This window comes from Myxine glutinosa, chromosome 1, assembly GCF_964187855.1.
Source record: "Myxine glutinosa chromosome 1, kmMyxGlut1.1, whole genome shotgun sequence".
Taxonomy (NCBI): Eukaryota; Metazoa; Chordata; class Myxini; order Myxiniformes; family Myxinidae; genus Myxine; species Myxine glutinosa.
The window spans coordinates 386,583,195-386,601,785 of NC_136261.1; the positions used below are offsets into that span (position 1 = coordinate 386,583,195).

Here is an 18,591-nt window from a genome sequence, read left to right on the forward strand (position 1 = left end):
GAAACTAATGTGGAACTAAACTGGAGCGGCACTCAGTAGAGAGCATACCTCTGTTTGGTTGGCCATATCACTCAATGGTGAAGAATCGCTTAAAAAATTATACTAGCTAGAACCGGATCTGGATCTTCACCAAAATTGAATCTATTCTTCCTTGTCAAACACACAACCTGCCCAACAAGTTTAGTCCAAATCCATCCATAACTTTTTGAGATATCCTGATATGTATTGTTTTGGCCCGATCTCCCAATCGTGAAGAATCACTTAAGAAATTAAATAATTCTCATATCCGAATCCATATTCAGATCTCCCCCAAAATCGAATCGAATCGAATTGTCCTAGAGTCCCTGCATAAAGAGTTGCGCCATGCGCTGACCCGAGATTTCTGGTCACGTGATTTCCTGGCGCCATTTTGTGTCTAACTTCACCGTGCGTGAACGTCAGCTTGGTACGGCAATGTTGTTTATTGCCAAACAAAATGACTGGTTGTTCTGCTTTTGGTTGTTCAAACCAATCTGGGAAATATAAGATGTATAGATTTCCAAGTGATAAAGTCAGAAGACAAATTTGGGACATTTTTGGGAAATTAAGCGTTTTTTTTTTTTTTTTTTTTTTTTTTTTTTTGTATACAAGATCGAGGCTCGTGAAAGAGCGAACATTAATCACACAGAAAGACAAACCGACACATAAAACATATAACATCGGGAGCGGTAGACAAGATGGGGAGAGAGGGGGAAGGACACAAACACAACATTTGAGAGCAGGGACCGAGAGACATGGCGACATCGAGAGATCTGAGAGAGGGCGAGGGCTTTGGGGGGGGAGGGCATGGGAAGGGGGCGGTGGGAGAGGTATTAAACATATGGACACTGCCAGGACTTCCAGGAAAGAAGTTGGAATTTCAAACAAGGTGGATCTGGGGTGAATTAGTGGGGGTAGAAAAGATCAAGGTTTTGGATGGGGGAAGATAAGAGATGGGGTTGAACAGCTGTTTTAAAGACCTGGAGGGAGGAGTGGGATTGAAGGGAGTGAGGGAGTTTGTTCCAGAGGCAGGAGAAAAGAGGAATGAAAGAGTGAAGGTGAGCAGAGAGCCGAGATTTCGGCAGTTTAACCATCAGAGGGTTGCTGGCAGATCTTGTGCGACCTGTAGGAATATTTGGGGGACAGAGCACAGAGAGAGCTGGGGGTGCAAGGCCGGAGAGGAGTCGGTAGAAGACAGAAAGACCACCTACCTGCCTGCGGTGAGTGAGTGAAAGGCCCTCAGAGATAGCTTCATCGCGGGAGATTCCAATAATTCTGAAAGCTTTGGTTTCAACAGCGTGAAGCCGAGCTAGGTGTGAGGCAGGAGCACCGGCCCATAGGGGAGAACAGTATTCCATTGAGCTGCGGATGAAAGCCTTGTATGTGGTGAGGAGCTCAGGTGTGCCGAGGAAGGACTTCGCACGACGGAGGATGCCCAGTCGGCGACTGGCTTTGGAGGCCAGCTTGGAAATATGGTTTTCCCAAGAAAGATCATGGCAGATAGTGAGACCCAAAATCTTGAGCGACAGAACTTCTTGGAGAGGATTGTTGAGAAAGTAGATGGGAGGGTTGTCCAGTCGATCTTTTCGGAGAGACATAGTAAGAGTGTGAGATTTGTCAGGATTGAAAGACATGTTCCACTTGTTTGACCAGTCTGTGATTTTGTCCAGGTCTTCAGAGAGTGAGGAGGCAGCAGACTGCCGATCTGAGGGAAGAGGAATGGAGCGGCAGAGAGCGGAGTCATCAGCAAAGAGATAGAGAGGATTTTCGAGAGAGTCAGAGAGATCATTGATGAAGACCAGATGAAGACCAGATGAAGACCAGCACGGGGCCCAGAACACTGCCTTGGGGAACTCCAGCCTGAACAGGAAGAGGAGATGAGAGAAACCCATTCAGGGCCACACGTTGACGACGACTAGAGAGGAAGTCCGCCAGCCATGCGTGGAGATTTCCATGGATACCAAAGGAGGAGAGTTTGGTGAGCAGAGCGGGGTGCCAGACCGTGTCGAAGGCACGTGATATGTCGAGGGAGACAGCTCTAATTTCCTGTTTGGCATTGAGGACCTCCATCCATTGTTGAGACAGCAGAAGCAGCATGTCCAGAGTAGAGTGACCTGGTCTGAAACCAAATTGATGATCAGAGATCAAGCCATTGGAGAAGAGGAAAGATTTCATATCCGAAGCAATGATGGATTCCATGACTTTGCTGATAATTGGGAGAAGGCTGATTGGTCTGTAGTTGCTAGGATCTGTTTTTGCACCTTTTTTGTGCAAAGCGGTGATGTTGGCTGATTTCCAAGCAGATGGCAGTTGACCTTGAGCAAAAGAGAGGGTGAAGAGAACAGAGAGAGGGTGAGATAGAGCGGCAGAGCAGGATTTTAGGACCCGTGGGCTGATGCCGTCGGGTCCAGTTGCAGAATCAGAGTCGAGGGTTGACAGAAACTTTTCCACCTTGTCAGGAGGAAAGGACACGGAGTCCAGGAGCAGCAGGGTACGACTGGGTATGGTGGGTACAGAGAGGGATGGGTTTGGGACACAAGATTTAGAGGCAAACACAGAGTTGAGGCATTCAGCTTTTTCACGTGCGGAGTCAGCTGTGTAGCCGTTTGAGGTGATGGAGGGGGAACAAACACCAGAAACGGATTTGACCAGATGCCACCAGGATTTGGAAGAGGGAGACAGATAAGAGAGTTCGGTCTTGAGAATGGAGAGATATTGTTTCCTGGCTCTCCTGAGGGTGGACACACACTTGTTTCGGGCTTTGTGAAAGGAAATGAGATTTCCTTCCGTTGGATTTGCTTTCCAGGAGACGAAGGCAAGTTGTTTCTGGGCAACAGCCTCACCACAAGATTCCGTGTACCATGGACGGGAGGAAGGGTATGACAACTGAAGACGAGATGGGATAAATCTGTGCATGAGAGAGAGCAATTTACTTTGGAAGAATTCCCAGGATGAGTTGATGTCAGAGGTGGTAGAGATGGGAGACCAGTCCAGATGATTGATGGCTGCTTGAAGACCGTGCCAGTTGGCCTGAGTGAAATGCCAGACTCGTCGACGCTGAGCAGGCTCCCTGAGGATGGTCAGAGAGATGTCCACTTTAACAAGGACATGATCAGATGATCCGATCGGAGCAGAAGAAGAGCAGCAGACATTTTCAGGGAAGTTAGTCATAACCAAGTCCAGAAGAGAAGATGTTCCGTTGACTGAGATCCGGGTCGGGAAATTGACAGATTGTGTCAGTCCCAGTGAGTCGCAGAAGTCCTTTGCTGAAGAGCCATGGCTGGTGAGAGAGGTACCCACACCCAGCCAACTGGCATGGTGACAATTGAAATCACCACATATGAGGAAGAGAGAGTTGGGATGAGTAGATAGAAGTTGGTCCATATCATCAGACAGCGAGATGTAGATGGAGTCATCACTGTTTGGTGGACGGTACAACACACATATGAACAAGAGGTGGGAGCGAAGGGGAAGCCGTAGCCAGAGGTATTCCTGGGGGTGAGGTGGAGAGAGTGCAGTGCAGGGCGAGTGAGGAAGAGAGTTTTTGATAAAGATAGCAACCCCGCCTCCAGGACGAGGCTCAGGTCTATCATACCGGAGGAGGGAGTAGCCCGGGAGAGATACTATGGAATCAGAGACATCATAAAGGAGGAAAGTTTCTGTTTAGCAGATCACGTCTGGTTTGACAGAAGCAACCTGTATGGAGAGATCAGTTAAGTTTGAACGAAGGCCCCGGATGTTTGAGGTCCATACCGTTAATGAAGAGGAAGGGGGAGCATCAGATACAGAACAGGGGGGAGGAGGGGGTAGGGTAAGATGTGGAAGAGGTGGAAGAGATAGGGAGAGCTGTTGAAGGTGTGTCAGAGATTTCAGAATAGCTCGGAGAAAGGGAAGGATGGGGCGGACAAAAGGTTTGATGGTGATTGGGTGAGCCACAATGAGGTGTTATTTGAGGAGGGGGAAGAGCGAGGCAGAAGGTTGGGGGAGATGGAGGTGAGAGTTTGAAGGGGGAAGAAGCGGGGAGGACGCTTTGAGGAGGGGGAGTGAGAGGGGGGAAATTGAGAAGCAATGAGGGTGGGGAGATTTGAAGGGGAGGGGTGAGGGGGGAGTTTGGGAGGGAAGGGACAAGGGGAGGGATTTGAAAGGGATGGGATATGGGGGAGATTTGGAGGGGAGGGGTGAGGCAGGAGTCTAGGAGGGGAGGGGCGAGGGGGCGTCTTGGCGGGGAGGGGTGAGGGGGTAGTTTAGGAGGGAGGGGGCAAGGGGGGAGATTTGAAAGGGATGGGTGATGGGGAAGATTTGGAGGGGAGGGGTGATGGGGAAGATTTGGAGGGGAGGGGTAATGGGGAAGATTTGGAGGGGAGGGGTGAGATTGGATTTTTGAAAGTGTACGATTTATGGGAAACGAACATTTATTGCAAAATGAGTTTCTTGTGACCTTCGAGTTAAAAATACGTTTAAGGACGCTGGATGGAGGATGGAGTGCAGGAGAGTTTAGGGAATGTAGAAAAAAGGCACTATAGGAGATGGATATTTTTTTTGGGATGAATTGATTTGGTGAGCAAGTCGAAAGCAGCCTTTTAAAGAAGAAGAAGAAAAAGGTGTTATAAAATATGACGGAATACATAACTTGAGGGGAAAGTGTAAACATTGAAGGTTAATGAGTGAAAACTATCTGGGGAAATGGGGGAGAAACACGTGGTCGAAGAACGAACGAACGAATAAGAATGAATAAACGAATGAGAACAGAGAAGGGAATTTTTTTTTTTTTAATTATTTTTTTTTTTTTTGAGTTGAGATTTACACAAGGAAGTAGGCTATGGGTGAAAAGCCTGGGAATACAGAGAACGAAAGTTATTGGATCACAAACGACGGACCGCTGAGAGAAAAACAAAGCCTCAAGGTTGTACAGTGCACACTGTACAAGGCCTCAAGACACGACACGGCAAACAGACGATCAATTTATGAAAGATAAACACCGAGAAACAACCAAAGTTGCACACAATAACTTCACACACCGAAAGATAAATACAGTTTCGACAAAATACAATTGTGAACAGACTTAACTTCGAAAAACGTGGAGACCGTGTGGAGCTTCGAAAATCCCTCCCACCGTCTCCGAGATCTCGCGAGAGATCGCGAGAGAAGTTATGGTGAATACGACGTCTTATCTGTGCTTTTCCATATCTGTTCGACTAGACGAACCGTGCACACTGCAGGTATTTTTTAAAGTTTTTTCTCTGTTTAATTACGGCTTGGCGCAGTCGAAAATTAAGTGTTAATTAAGTCGCCAGCTATGAAACATTAATCGATCAGGCAATATCCATCAGAGTTCTGGGCAAGGGTGTAGTAATAAATGAACGTTTCAATCTTACTAGATGCCGATGACGTTTTCCTTATGTCAGAGACAGAAGCTGACTTGCAGCTTGTTAAATCATTACAATGGAAATTGAATATAAATGTCGATAAAACTAAAGTTGTACACTATGGAAATATGGCAATACCACGTACAGAATTTGTTTTAAGTGTGTTAGACTATATGTCGGCTGGAAGTCCTCCACCGGAATTGCTCTCGGCACCCTTTAAAAAATATCGGATATGCCCACACTCCTTTCTAAAAGTTATTAAAATTCAGAGAACGACAGCATTGGTTTGTCTTACTTATAATGTTAGCTCTTATATGCAGTGTTGGCTTGTAATATGCATTGCCATACCACTTTTAATATCACCACACAGCTCTTTTTCACGGCAATAGCTGAGTTTTTGACAAAACAAATATCACCTGTATGTAATAATAAGACTAAATATGTGTAGTAAATTTTTTTTTAGCAGGTTTAGAATATATCACCCCATATCGCGAATGTACATGTATATCTAATCCGACACACTTAGACACAAAATGGCGTCCAAATTTGAGTTGACACAACTCTCTATATACAGGGACTCTAAATTGTCCTTGTCAGACACCCAACCAGTCCACCAAGTTTCGTCCAAATCCGTCCACAACTATTTGAGATATCCTGCTATGCATCGCCATCGATAGGTTGATGGAACAAGGTAGGAGGTAAAAGATGTAGACCATGGTTGAGATGGAAGGATTGTGTGAAGAGGGATATCAGTAATGTGGTGTTGGTTGGAGAGTGGAGAGAGTAGGCCGAGGACAGAGTGGAGTGGAGGAGCATTGTCGTCAAGGCAGGAGTTTGGTGCCATCAGACCTCATCCCTTGTAAAGGGAAAAGGAGGAGAACAACAACATCTCAAAAAGTTGTGGATGAGTTATGACAAAACTTGGTCGATGAGTTGGGTAAGTGACAAGAACAAGCCAATTCGATTTTGGTTTCGGTCAGAATCCAGATCCGGCCTATCGGTGGGATACAAAACAAACTATTCAGCCTGGCGGAGGTATGCACTCTACCAAGTGCTGTTCTAGTTTATAATATGGAACATGCAATTACACATCATTAATTTTGTGATGATAAAGGATCATTATGGATCAGAAATACAAGACTAACAGTATTTAAATCCTTTTTCACACATTGAAAAAATAATAACGTGAATGCCACAAAGTTCTAATCTGGGATGTCGGCGGACAGGCCAGAGATGGAGAGAAATCGTATTTTGTGCTGAGAACAAACGTTTTACAGTCAATGAGGTCATGAGTTGAGATTGTGAAGAAACATGACATGAAATTGGTGTTTGTGTAAAAATGAACATCCAAGTCAATGGTTTGATCATTCATTCACTGTTTTATTCTTCTAATGAACTGGAATTGCCTAAGGTTCCTTGAATCATTCACATGCACCCTAAATCATTCACATGTACCCTGAATCATTCACATGTACCCTGAATCATTCACATGTACCCTGAATCATTCACATGTACCCTAAATTATTCACATGTACCTTAAATTATTCACATGTACCTTAAATTATTCACATGTACCTTGAATCATTCACTTGTACCTGGAATCAAATGATGTTCAATTCAGTTTATTTTTTGTTCTGGATTTAAATTTAACAAACTTGAGTTCTTCCTCTGGCTCCAGTTAATAAAGGTCCATTCTATCTTGTGGAGAAAACGAATTGGTGATCATTCGATTTTAGTACATTAGAGGGAAGTGGAAGAACAATGTTGTGAAATTTCCTTAACGCATCAATGAAAATTAAATCATATTTTAATACAAAATGGAGGTTCCATTTATCTTCCTCCATGTTTGTTGTATTTAGATTTTTGGTTTAAAGACAAAAATCTTCATAAACATAAAAACAAGAGAAATTTACATCTTATAATTTTTGTTCATCTTCAGCTATTTCCACAGAAGGACCAGTGGGGCATCCGAAGAAGGTTGAGCTGGATAAGAACATCTTCAGAAAGCTTTGTAAGTGAAGGGAAATGGGGAGAGTTCTTCTTCCCTCAATTTTCAAATGATTTCAAATTCCATATTTCCTCCTTTTCATTCTTTCCTTTTTCTTCTATTTTATTTCCCTCTTTATACTTTATTTCACTCGATTCCACTTAGTTATTTTCCAACTCGATTCGCCCTCTTGTCAAGTGTCCCAAGACCCAAAGGTTGTTCAATGGAACGATGTCCAACCAGGAGGAGGGGATAGTCCAAACTTGTGTTTATCTCACAGGTAAAGTAAAGGTGATAAACACAGTACGGAACAACATTGTACAAATGAAACCACTGATTAATGGCTTTATTAACCCACTACCCCACACCCTCTCTCTCACTAATGATGTAATCAGAACAATAACTTTGACAATTACTAGTTAGTTATATAAACAGAAGCTGGTATAAATTGCTCGTTCATTCCAGATAGTTCACAATGAATGAATGAATGAATGATCGTTTTAATGCCATTTTCCCCACTATAGCGGGGGTTAGCCTTGCGAGCCCCATAAGCCAACACCTCACAATCCAGAAAGAAAAATATATTTCCCGATCTCTCACATCAACAAACATTTCAGTGGTGTATAAGAAATAATTAATACAAATCTCATCATAACCAGATGTGTATTAATCAAGCACTGTGCCAATACACTACCTAACCGTCACCTGTAAATAACTTTATTGGTTTTATCCTCTACAAACTCTGATCCCTCGTTCACAGCTCGTGTGAGGTACACAGATTTATCTGTATTGTCGGATCTCGCCATTCACAGTCCCAACATTCGCGGACCCCACGTCTTTGCGGTTGATAAAATGCGACCTGCTTCTACATTAGCGGCCCTGTGCCCTGTGTATTCATGGTTTTTCGCTGGTGCAAAAAACATTTTTGATTGGGAAGCGTGAGTAATTATTATGTAATGATGTATCTTTGTTCAAAAATCTTATGATTCCTTTAGTATGATTCTACATGCTGCTGTCCCCTGGCAACCATTGAAAATGGTTTAAAATACCTTTATTCTGTTTAAAATACCCTGATATTGTTTAAAATACCTTTATACCTTTAGTTTGTGCATTATACTGATTTATTGTAAGGCCAAGGCCATGAGGCGTGCTCTTGCGAGATCAGTCATCACGTGTATCTGCATTTAAAAAAATTCATTTCCTCGGCAACCGTTGGTCCGTTTGAAACGCAATTTTACAACAGGAGCGCCTCTGCCTGTATAATTTTTCTATTCATAATTACGACGCCATAGGTGGCGTGGCACGGATACCATCTTGGAAAAACATTGCACCTCTATCTCCCAAACCGCTCCATGGAAAAAATTGAAACATGGTTCATTGTCAAGTACTCCCCATGGGGAATAAGATGTGTTAATTATGTCATCGGTGCCTTCGTTATGACATCGGTCACGTGGTACAGGCGCCATCTTGGAAAAAACAAAAAATGTTGCACCTCCATACCTCCATAACCGCTCCATGGAAAAAATTGAAACGTTTTGTTGCATCATAAAGAACTCCGCATGGGGAATAAGTGTTGTTAACGATGACGTCATTGGTGCCGTAATTATGACGTCATTCGACAGAGACAATGCTATGTCTGATCAGTTTGAAATTTATTAAGCGTGATCGACGCAACAATTATATTGGAGAATATAAATTTATGATGTCATCACTCATGGTCTGGCAGCCATATTGGATCAAAAAAAAAATCCTTCAAAAACGGAAGAGTTGGCTCATACTCGGCCAACAGAAGAGGTATGAAACAGAAGAGTTGGCAAGATGTAAAATCAAGAGAAATGGGAGGCACCTGAGCTAAATTTCAAGTGTCATAGCAAAGGGTCTGAATACTTATGTCAATATGATATTTCAGTTTTTTTCTTTTTAATAAATTTTCAAAACTTTCTAAAATCCTGTTTTCTCTGTCATTATGGGGTATTGAGTGCAGATTGATGAAGGAAAAAAATGAATTTAAACGATTTCAGCATAAGGCTGCAACATAACAAAATGTGAAAAAAGTGAAGGGGTCTGAATACTGTCGTGCGAATCCCTCGGTTAATACCGTAGGATTGCGGATGGCTCAAACGGACTTAAATAGAGGTGATGATCAATTCCGGATTCGGCTATAAAAGCGCGGGGGGAAGAATGAAGAGGAAGAAGCGGCAAGCGCGGACCTGTAGATCCGACGGCAGCTAGACTCGATCCTGCAGGGAATTAACTCAAACGAACACAGGATTTTGGAATGGCAAAGAAAATAATACAAGGATTTATTTTATGTATCTCGGGACAGGAAAACGCGGCGATAAATAAATGTCCTAATCGGGACGTCCCCACAACTCACTTCAGAAACGAGACAAAGGGAGAGTGAATAAAATAATAATTGTCCCGTCGTGTATTTGATAGGGATGCGAGCTTATCTGGCTGTCGTGTTACGTCAGTCAAGCTCCAAGCTCGTCGTCAGACTCGGCTCCGGTGTTGGTGGGGACCGCCTTGTCCTCGGCACGAACAACCTTCGCTCCACGCTGCTAGGCCAGCGTACGCCGTCAGGTAGGCCCCGCTCGCAGGATCGCCCTCCACCGTCCTTCCGACGTCCAGCGAGCGAGAACAGGTTCAAAACGAAGGGACAGTCAAACGCATGATGTCAAGGGAAGAGAAGAGAACAGGAAGAGAGAGAGACAGGACCGAAAAGGGCCAGGGAAGCACGCGACGGAGGAGGGAAGAGGACAAAATGCCGGCGAGCCAGCAGTTTTATCACTCGTTGTTTGACATCAGCCCTCCTTTCCTCCAACCAGCACGGTGACCCTCGTCTTCTAGAATGTTCTGACCGTGCTGGTGTCCTCCCATTGGCCAAGTGCTTCCCGCCCTCCATGTCATGCCATCCTCGTGGCCAACCGCAAGTCCTTATTTTCCCCCCAGTCACGGGGCAATTCTCTGTCCCTCCTATGGACCAATCACTCTTCCTCCCCTGCTCTGCCAATCGGCGCCCTGTGGTGTTGCTCGCCCCTCCCCCTGGCCAATCAACAGTCTTCCTGGGCGTGGCTCCCAGCCTTGCTCAATGTATGGTGCCAAGGTGGCATTGTATTCAGCCACTTCCCGCTGGTTTTTCCGGTCAGTCAGTGCAAGGAGAGAGAATTTAATTACTGTTGTGCACTAAGGACCTATCTAAGTGTCTATATGAGATTGCGTTGCCATAAGGGACACAGGTATGATCACCAGGTCAAACACACAGGGGTCTTATCTTAGCCCCTTCAACTATTTAAAACACGAACATCCTTGTATGTTCACAGGTATACACTTACCCCGACAAACCACCTCACACACAGAGCTTATTACAGGTAGATTCCCGATCACGACAGTTGTTACCTACCTATACAGATCTACCTGGCTCTAGATATTCCTCTACCCAAATTCATAACACAGCCCCTTCCCCGCCCCCCCCCCCCCCCCCCCAGAATCATAGCTCCTGCTAGGTTCACTGCAGGCGTTACCATTCCATTCTTAACACTTACTGTCTCACACTTAATTAACCTATGAAATAAAGCAGGAGGGCTGTGGGAAGTGAGCCAGACCTTCCTACCTGTTCTCCTTAACATGCGAATCCCCTTAAACAATCATGCAAATATGTACAATGATTATAATTCATTGTTCCTGCGGAGGGAGCAAACAAACAACATGCAAAACCTACCTTAACCACAAACCTTAACCTTAGCCAAAAATTCAAAACTCGAAGAAACATTTGTACAAACCCCTTCCTAAAGGCCGCATCCCCCCAGTGGATGCCACAAGACACAACCTTACCTGTGGGGCCATCCCAATGCACCCCTAAATTTCCACGAGCCCTGTCCTGGTGTTACAGGTGAGTGACATGGCTTGGTGGATTTCGCCCACATTCATTCAACACAACCCTTTAACCACTCATACACATTCCATAAATCATTAAAGCACAAAAAAAAAACAATACACGTACTTATTTCACCCCCCTGCAGGACCATGGCATTGACGTCGTATACATGTGTGTTCATTTCTCTCAACTAGGCAGCGGGGATGTACCGCACAAGTAAGATGGTGGGGGCACTTCAGGCTGTGGTGCCTGCAGTCCCAAAAACAAGTCACTTGACTCGCAAGTTCATTGCCCCCCCAAACCCCCCCCCCCTTTACCTCTTGGCCCTGTAACAGCCAAACAGCCCTTTCCACCGTTACCCCCGCCGGTGAGGGTCTCCATACACCAGGCTCCGTGGCCTCCTGCCTCATCGCAGCTACACGGGTCGTCAGGAGTCTCCCTTACCCCAAGGCACCCAAACAGACCCTCCACCGACGAGCTCCAATTTCCAGATACCACTGGCTGCCAGGGGTAATTGCCACAGAGGGGGGCCACAGGCATCACTCCTCAGAGCTTGATCTGTACCTGCAGACATACACACCTTCCCCACCTACAAAATCCCAAAACACATTTCCTCCCCCACTGCCATTCAATTCTCCAATACATATTGCAAGAGCAGATGTTACAAAAAGATGTGCCATGCCCTGCCATTGTGTGAATTCCCCGTTCACATTTAACCAATACATTTCCTAAACACAATAATCACCACTCACTCTCAGTTTCCATTCTCCACGACCACATAAAAACGCATAACCACAACACAAAAACAAACGCCATCCACAAGACTCTGTGGCACACATCCCATCCCCCTCACCGGCCATGTCATCACTATCACCCGCCCCCAACTCCAAATTACCTGCCCCCAATTTAACTCGCAAGTCCTGAAGCCTGGGACGGTACACATCCAAGCACTTACCTCAAGTGCAGGTAGTTGCAGGTTGGGCGGGTCCAAAGTGCCATCCACCCACAGAATCCCAAAATTTATCATTGGACCAATCAAATTCCTCCAAATTTCACTTTTCTCCCCCTACTATACTGGCAGGTATGTGGAACCGCATCCAACGGTGAACTGTTCTAAACAACTACATGTGGCTAGGACAGCTCCGCACCTCTACCATGCAAGGGTCATCGGGACAAGGTGAGCAGTCAAAACGCCAACATGGCCCATGAGTGTCCATAAGGGTGCGACCCACCATCCATCTTTCGCCCCCCCTGCGAGGAACACGGCTGCACTAGCCCCAGCTGGCCAATGTGGTTAGCACCTGCTGCCAACAAACCTCACTCGCACAACCTCGGCCCTGGGGGAGACGGTCGCAGTGCGTGGCATTCCCCTCACGTCACCTACGCCGCCCTCCTCCCCCAGTCCACACAACTGCAGCCCACAGTGCCCACCCACACTTGACCACACCAAGGTCCAGTCAACAGCCATGCTCCACCAGGAGACCCACCCAGAAGACATGGTCCACACACCTCGGACACCCATAGCACCACGTTGACCCTCAGACCCCCAACTCCATCCCCATTATCCCACGTCCCAAATATCGGCACAGTCGCCCCCGCAACCAGTTGAAGGCTGCATCCTGCTAACCTGTCAATTTTTATCACAGCCTCCAACACTCTGGTCTAGCACACCTGGATCAATAATGGTGACACTGCTGTCAGTGACCACCATGACATTTCACAAAATGCACCCTTAAATTTGCATATAACCCCGAGATTATCCATGCCAAATTTTTTTTTCCCCATTTTACTAAACTCACCAAAGAAGGGTGCTTCTCCATACACATGCCAGCCGAGCATGGCGCATATGCTCGGCACGTTACACATTTCCCGATTCAACAATCCCATGGCTCTCTTCCCAAACCAAGAGTCCACAAATCATAATAGAAGATCTGTGGAAGGTCACTCTCGTTCCACAAATGCTCTAATGGTTTTCCAGTAGGCTATGTCCATCCCTGTCCATGCGGATTGCGGATTGACCCGAGTCCATAGACCAACACGGCATGGCAGGTCACCACATGCCGGCTGTCCCAGAGAGAGGGTGTCAGGCCGCATGCCCGGGTGGTCAGCACATCAGGCCCAAGTTGGCCGTCCACGGTGCCACCACCAAAGCGCGACCCACAACACCTCCCCCGAGTGGTCCTCAATATTTGCCATCCCAGGCTTGAGAAACCACCTCGGACCCCCTGGAGGTCTTAACCCCCACCAGGGTCTGGTGACCCTGTCGGCCCGAGCCACCAGCCCGGACGGCGCCCCGACAGACAAGGGATGCAACACTCCACCAGAACCCCTGTGGGGCCCAGGCCGTACCATGCCACCCATGGCTGGACCCCACGTCCAAATCTCGCCAGCACAGCCCCCCAGCTGGCTGGCATCACCAAATTTTGAAAGGGGCAACTTTTTCCCGAGGCCATCACCATTGACCTCCCCATGTCCAAATCCCGCAGCCCGGGGATCAACTCCAACCAAGGCTGCTCCAAATCCAATTCCCATTTTAATTTTATTTTAGAATTTCTTTTACCAATTTTTGCCCCAGGTGTCCAATCCCCGCAGCTGCAGGTAACAACCTCTATCACAGGTTGTTCTGCCCCTCCCTGCAGCTGGTCCAAATTCCCCACGGGGACCAAATCTTCGGAGGCTCTATCTCCCGATCCTCCAAAATCCAAATCCAGCCCGGAGCCAACACACTCCCCCAACTGGTTCTTCAATTTTGGAGGCCTCCGCCGTCAAATTGCAGTGTACGGTGAGGGTCCCCTTGGTCACCTCAACCACCTCCTCGGACCAACTCACCTCTTTCCCCAGGCTCCTTTGGGCCTGGTCAAACTCTTCCCCCATGGGACTGTTCCAGGTCTCAGCCGCTGAATCACATCATCCTCATCATCATCTCCATTACAAATCATTTGTGGCCCCGACAGGCTTTGATCAATAAATACATGGTCCGGCTCCATTATTCGGACCCCCAACAATGTTACCCATTCTTGCTCTGAACCACCGCCCTGGCACAGCAAGGATTAAATTCCTACCCCCGGTTGGGGTGTTGTGAAATCCACACGGTCCCGATAAACGTCTAGGTCAGGTGGGAAACATTCCCGATTACAATTCTCACATTCGGTCTCCCCATCTACCTGTGCGCACTCCACACTCACCTGTGAGCACTCCCCATTTACCTGTAGGCATTCCCCATTAGCCTCTTCATTTGCCATTCCTGGTGCAAATCCCAATTTGCCTTCCCCCCCCACCCCCCCCCCCTCCCGTTCCAATTCACATTCTGCCACTCTTGGCTTCTCCTGTGCCCTAGTGGCACCATTCGTTCGTCCTTCCCTCAATTCATTCGTCCAAGCATCCATTTTGTTAATCATTTCTCCCATCTGCTTTCCCAATCGCTCACCCTGTGCGTTCATGTCTCCCTTTAATTCACTTTTCATTTCTCCCATTTTATTTTCCAATCCCCCCATTTTATTTTCCAACCACTCACTGTTCTCCCTCACCGCCCTAAGCAATTGATCCAACATCTGGTCGTTTATCGGGGCCGCTCCTACTGCTCCAGACTCCCCGGTAGGGGAGGGGAATAAGTTGGTGCTCGGGACGGGGAGGTTCCAAGACTCACTTCTAATTCCCCTATTTCTGGCTCACTCCCTAAACTGACAGAAGCCTCGCTACGCACCTCCATTTCGTCGACCTCCGACATCCGCTTTTCGGAAGGTCGTATCCTGCGCGCGTATTTATTTTAATTCCAAAAACAAAATTTATATTTGTCGAAGACGCGATATCGCGCTCCGTATGTCCAATTGACGATACAAAATCTCCGCATCGACACTGAACAAATTTCGGTTCCAAATGCTGGGCGGGGTATTTCGCCCGGCCAGCATCAACTCGCCACCTCCGGACAAAAAAAAATATCCGCGAGGTTCGAATCCCTAACTCCTGACACCAAATGTCGAGCGAACCGCCTTTGATTAATATCAGGCGGTCGCAGATGCCGATCGCGAAGGCCTTAGCCCCTGAAGCGAAAACTCAATGGCGGATTCCAGAACCAAAAACTACAGCAAGCGCGCGGGATGGAGGGGAGCGGCGAGAGCCCTGCAGCCTTATCTATAATTCAATCACCCGGAAACTGCATTCAAGTACATGTACAGAAAATAATATAAGGGTTTATTGTATAAAAGCAAGGACAGGAAAAAGCACGCGCCTGTAATAAAATAAGGAAACTAATCGGGACGTCCCCACACACAGATTTCGGAAACAAGACGAGGGAATCTGAATTAAGGAAAAGAACACGTCATGTGATTGTGAATGCGCAACTCGGTCTTATCTGTCTTGTCGTCTTGTCTTTGGCCGCCGTCCAACACGGCTCCGTTCGGCCCCGATGTACCCACGGTCCCTCGCTCCAGACTCCAAAGCACCGAGCACCGCTCCCAGCACCACGAGAAAGCACCGCGCGTCCAAAGCAGGCCGGTGACTCCAAACGAGGTCAATGGTCAGCGAACTCCACCCGGGCCATGACCAAACTCGGGCTGCGCAAGACGAAGAAAGCCGAGCGCCGCTCGAGACTGCCGGAGCACGGGCGTAGATGTCCAGGAATCTGCCAGGAATATAACTGGAATCTAACTGGTGCGCAACTGCTCTGGACCAACTGCTCCTGGACTCGGGCGTAACTCACTCAAAGTGCTGCCGCATCTCAAAACCAACTCGTCTGCGCAACTCAACTCTCTCTCTCTCTCGAAAACCCAACTCTGCACAACTCAACTCTGTGCACTCAACCAAACTAGACTCTCAACTCAAACGAACTGCCCTCAGACTCACTAACTCCAATGGCGTTTGGCGCTCCCTAATCTCTCTCTCTCTCTCTCTCTCTCTCTCTCTCTCTCTCTCTTTTTTTCTCTCTCTCTCTCTCTCTCTCTCTCGTGACATCAGCCTTGGCGTGCCTCCAAACAATCAGTCTCCTCCATCGACTCGCCGGCTCGCCCAGGTGCACCCCCACTGCTTCACTCCCACTCCCTTTCCCTACTCCGTGGTCATAGCGCATGCTAGTCGCGGTGGATAGGCCTCTCCAGAGGTGTAGGTGGTGGCGGCCATTATCGGCAGTGTCCTGGCCTGGTTTCTTCCGAAGTCATGTCAGGGGGGAGGGCGTTCTTTCGTGTTGCGCTAAGGAACCGTCGGAATGTCTATGTGGTGTGCAGTGCCAAAAGGGACAAAGGTTTGGCTAACCAGGTGAGTAACTCTACATATCACTCCCCGCCAGACATAACAGTATATTTGGATTTTGTGATTATGATAAAGTTCTGTGTGGACTTAAAATTTGATATCAACTATAATGGAATGATAATGTAAATAGATTGCTTTTTGGTGTTGCCAATGCTTTCAGTGATAATAATCAATTTGTTATTAATTAAATGTGTTGGTATATTAGCAAATATACTCCTAATCTTAAAACGGAGGAGATGTTGAATAAAAGACTTAACTCAAAGAAACCACTGAATGTATCATACCTTAAAAGAAGCTTTCAACACGTTAAACGGAACCAAACTACCTACACGTGAAATTTGGGTGTTCTCGAAGGAAAGCCACGATACCGATGGCTCATTTTTAAGAAACCAGATAAAGATCGTGCGACTGATAAGAACAATGCGTTGAGTGATAATGCTAAGGTGAAACAACTTTGGGTTTCTCTGGATGGAACATTTTACCCACGAGATAGATTGGAAATTGATTAGGGAAAAAATGATTATGCGGAAGCCTACAAGTCTTAACAAAAGGTGTGAAAGCAACGGTAATAAAGATTCCATTTTGGATGTGGTTGAACCGAGTGCTCAAAAGGAAACTATAAAATCTAATAGAGTGGATACGTCCCTGTATATTGAAAGAGCAGAGAGTGAAGAAGTTGATCCATATTGTTTGCTTTTGGAAGAAACAGAATTACAAATCAAGACAGATAATGGTGTTATGATTAATATCACATACATTTTAAAAATAAATAAATGAGTAGGAAAGAACCAACTGGGGTATATATTGTTGCGGTTTTGTGTTTTTATAATAAAGGTTAATTTCCCCTCCTAGTTTAGTTACACTACAACATGTAGCCTCGTTTAAGCTCAATTATTTCTTAGTAAATGTAAGCGTAGACCTTTCCTGTGCTTGGTTTTGCGTTGAGTAGGATAATGAGAATTAGGTCCTTTACGATGCCTCGATGCTTTTGTTTTTGGTGCGAAATACCATGAGACAGGCCTGAACAAGTCGATCGAGGCTGAAGAAAGGCGGAGGAGGAGCCGACGGTTAACGCGAGCCGCCAATCAGGGCTCGAGGGGAATGACTTACCACTGCGGCAAAAGGCGGGGTTTGGAACGTTCGAGTCGGGCTAGGGCGGGACGATATAACCCTATGGCCAGAGCCCCCACCTCAGTTATGAGGCAGACGAGTTATGAGTCGGGGTCCTCCGTTGAGTTATGAGAGGGCAGTTTGGAGACCTCAGTTATGAGAAGGGAAGCGCTGTGTTCAGTCCTCCGTTGAGTTACGAGAGTGAAAGCGCTGGGTTACGAGTTATGAGTTTGGAGCACTCAGAATGATGGCAGTTGTATTAATCGCGCTGTAAAAGACAGCCGTGCCGTGCCACAGACACGCATATTTTCCTGCCTGCCTGCCTTTGCCAATATACGCGCCGTGAGGATTTTCCCACCTGCCTGCCTGCCTTCGTCGGGATATGTGCGGTGACCGCCAGAGGGCTACGCCGGGTGAGCTGTTCCTGGAGCGACCAAAGCAGGCACGTTCGGCACGTGAACATTCTTCCTTCATCTCCCTGTGTGTGTGAGTGGGCCCATTGTCTGGGTAATAAGTTAAGTCTGATTAAGACTGCCCTCTGTCTCTCTTTTCTACTGAATCATTGTACACTCTGTAAATAATAATTAAATCGTGTTATTCCTTTGATTCGACCGTTTTGTCCCTTCCATCATTGGCTTAGCATGGTACAAATTAGATCGCTCTGATCGGGTTCAATAGCAAGGTAACAGCACGGGTCACGTGGTACGCCATCCACTTGTGTGTACTCCATTAAGTGTGGTCCATGTGAGACTCTATCCCCGCTTCCGCTGCGGCGTGGGTTCTCAAGGTACATGTGGAGTCGACCCGATACCCTTTTCCACGTCTGCCCGGAAGTGGCGACTCAGTCTCGCGGTTCGAAGACCCAAGGATTGGTAGCCTACCTCCGGAGGTGGCGTTTGCAGCTCAGCATTGGTAAGACAGTGTCAGCGGCATACCATCTTAACAACAGAGAAGCAAAAAGGGAACTGGCGTGTTCGTTGACAACAAAC

At 46.8% G+C, this 18,591-nt stretch overlaps 1 protein-coding gene across 1 annotated transcript in view; it reads left to right on the plus strand.

Annotated features, from left to right (window-relative positions):
* The window catches only part of LOC137419499 (E3 ubiquitin-protein ligase Midline-1-like), a 61,866-nt gene that overhangs the window by 36,916 nt on the left and 6,359 nt on the right, over nt 1-18,591 (plus strand). Inside the window, exons 6-7 of the mRNA XM_078784396.1 lie at nt 7,324-7,395; nt 9,811-9,954. Of these exons, the coding sequence (XP_078640522.1) occupies nt 7,324-7,395; nt 9,811-9,954 (216 nt within the window). The remainder of the gene's footprint in view (nt 1-7,323; nt 7,396-9,810; nt 9,955-18,591) is intronic.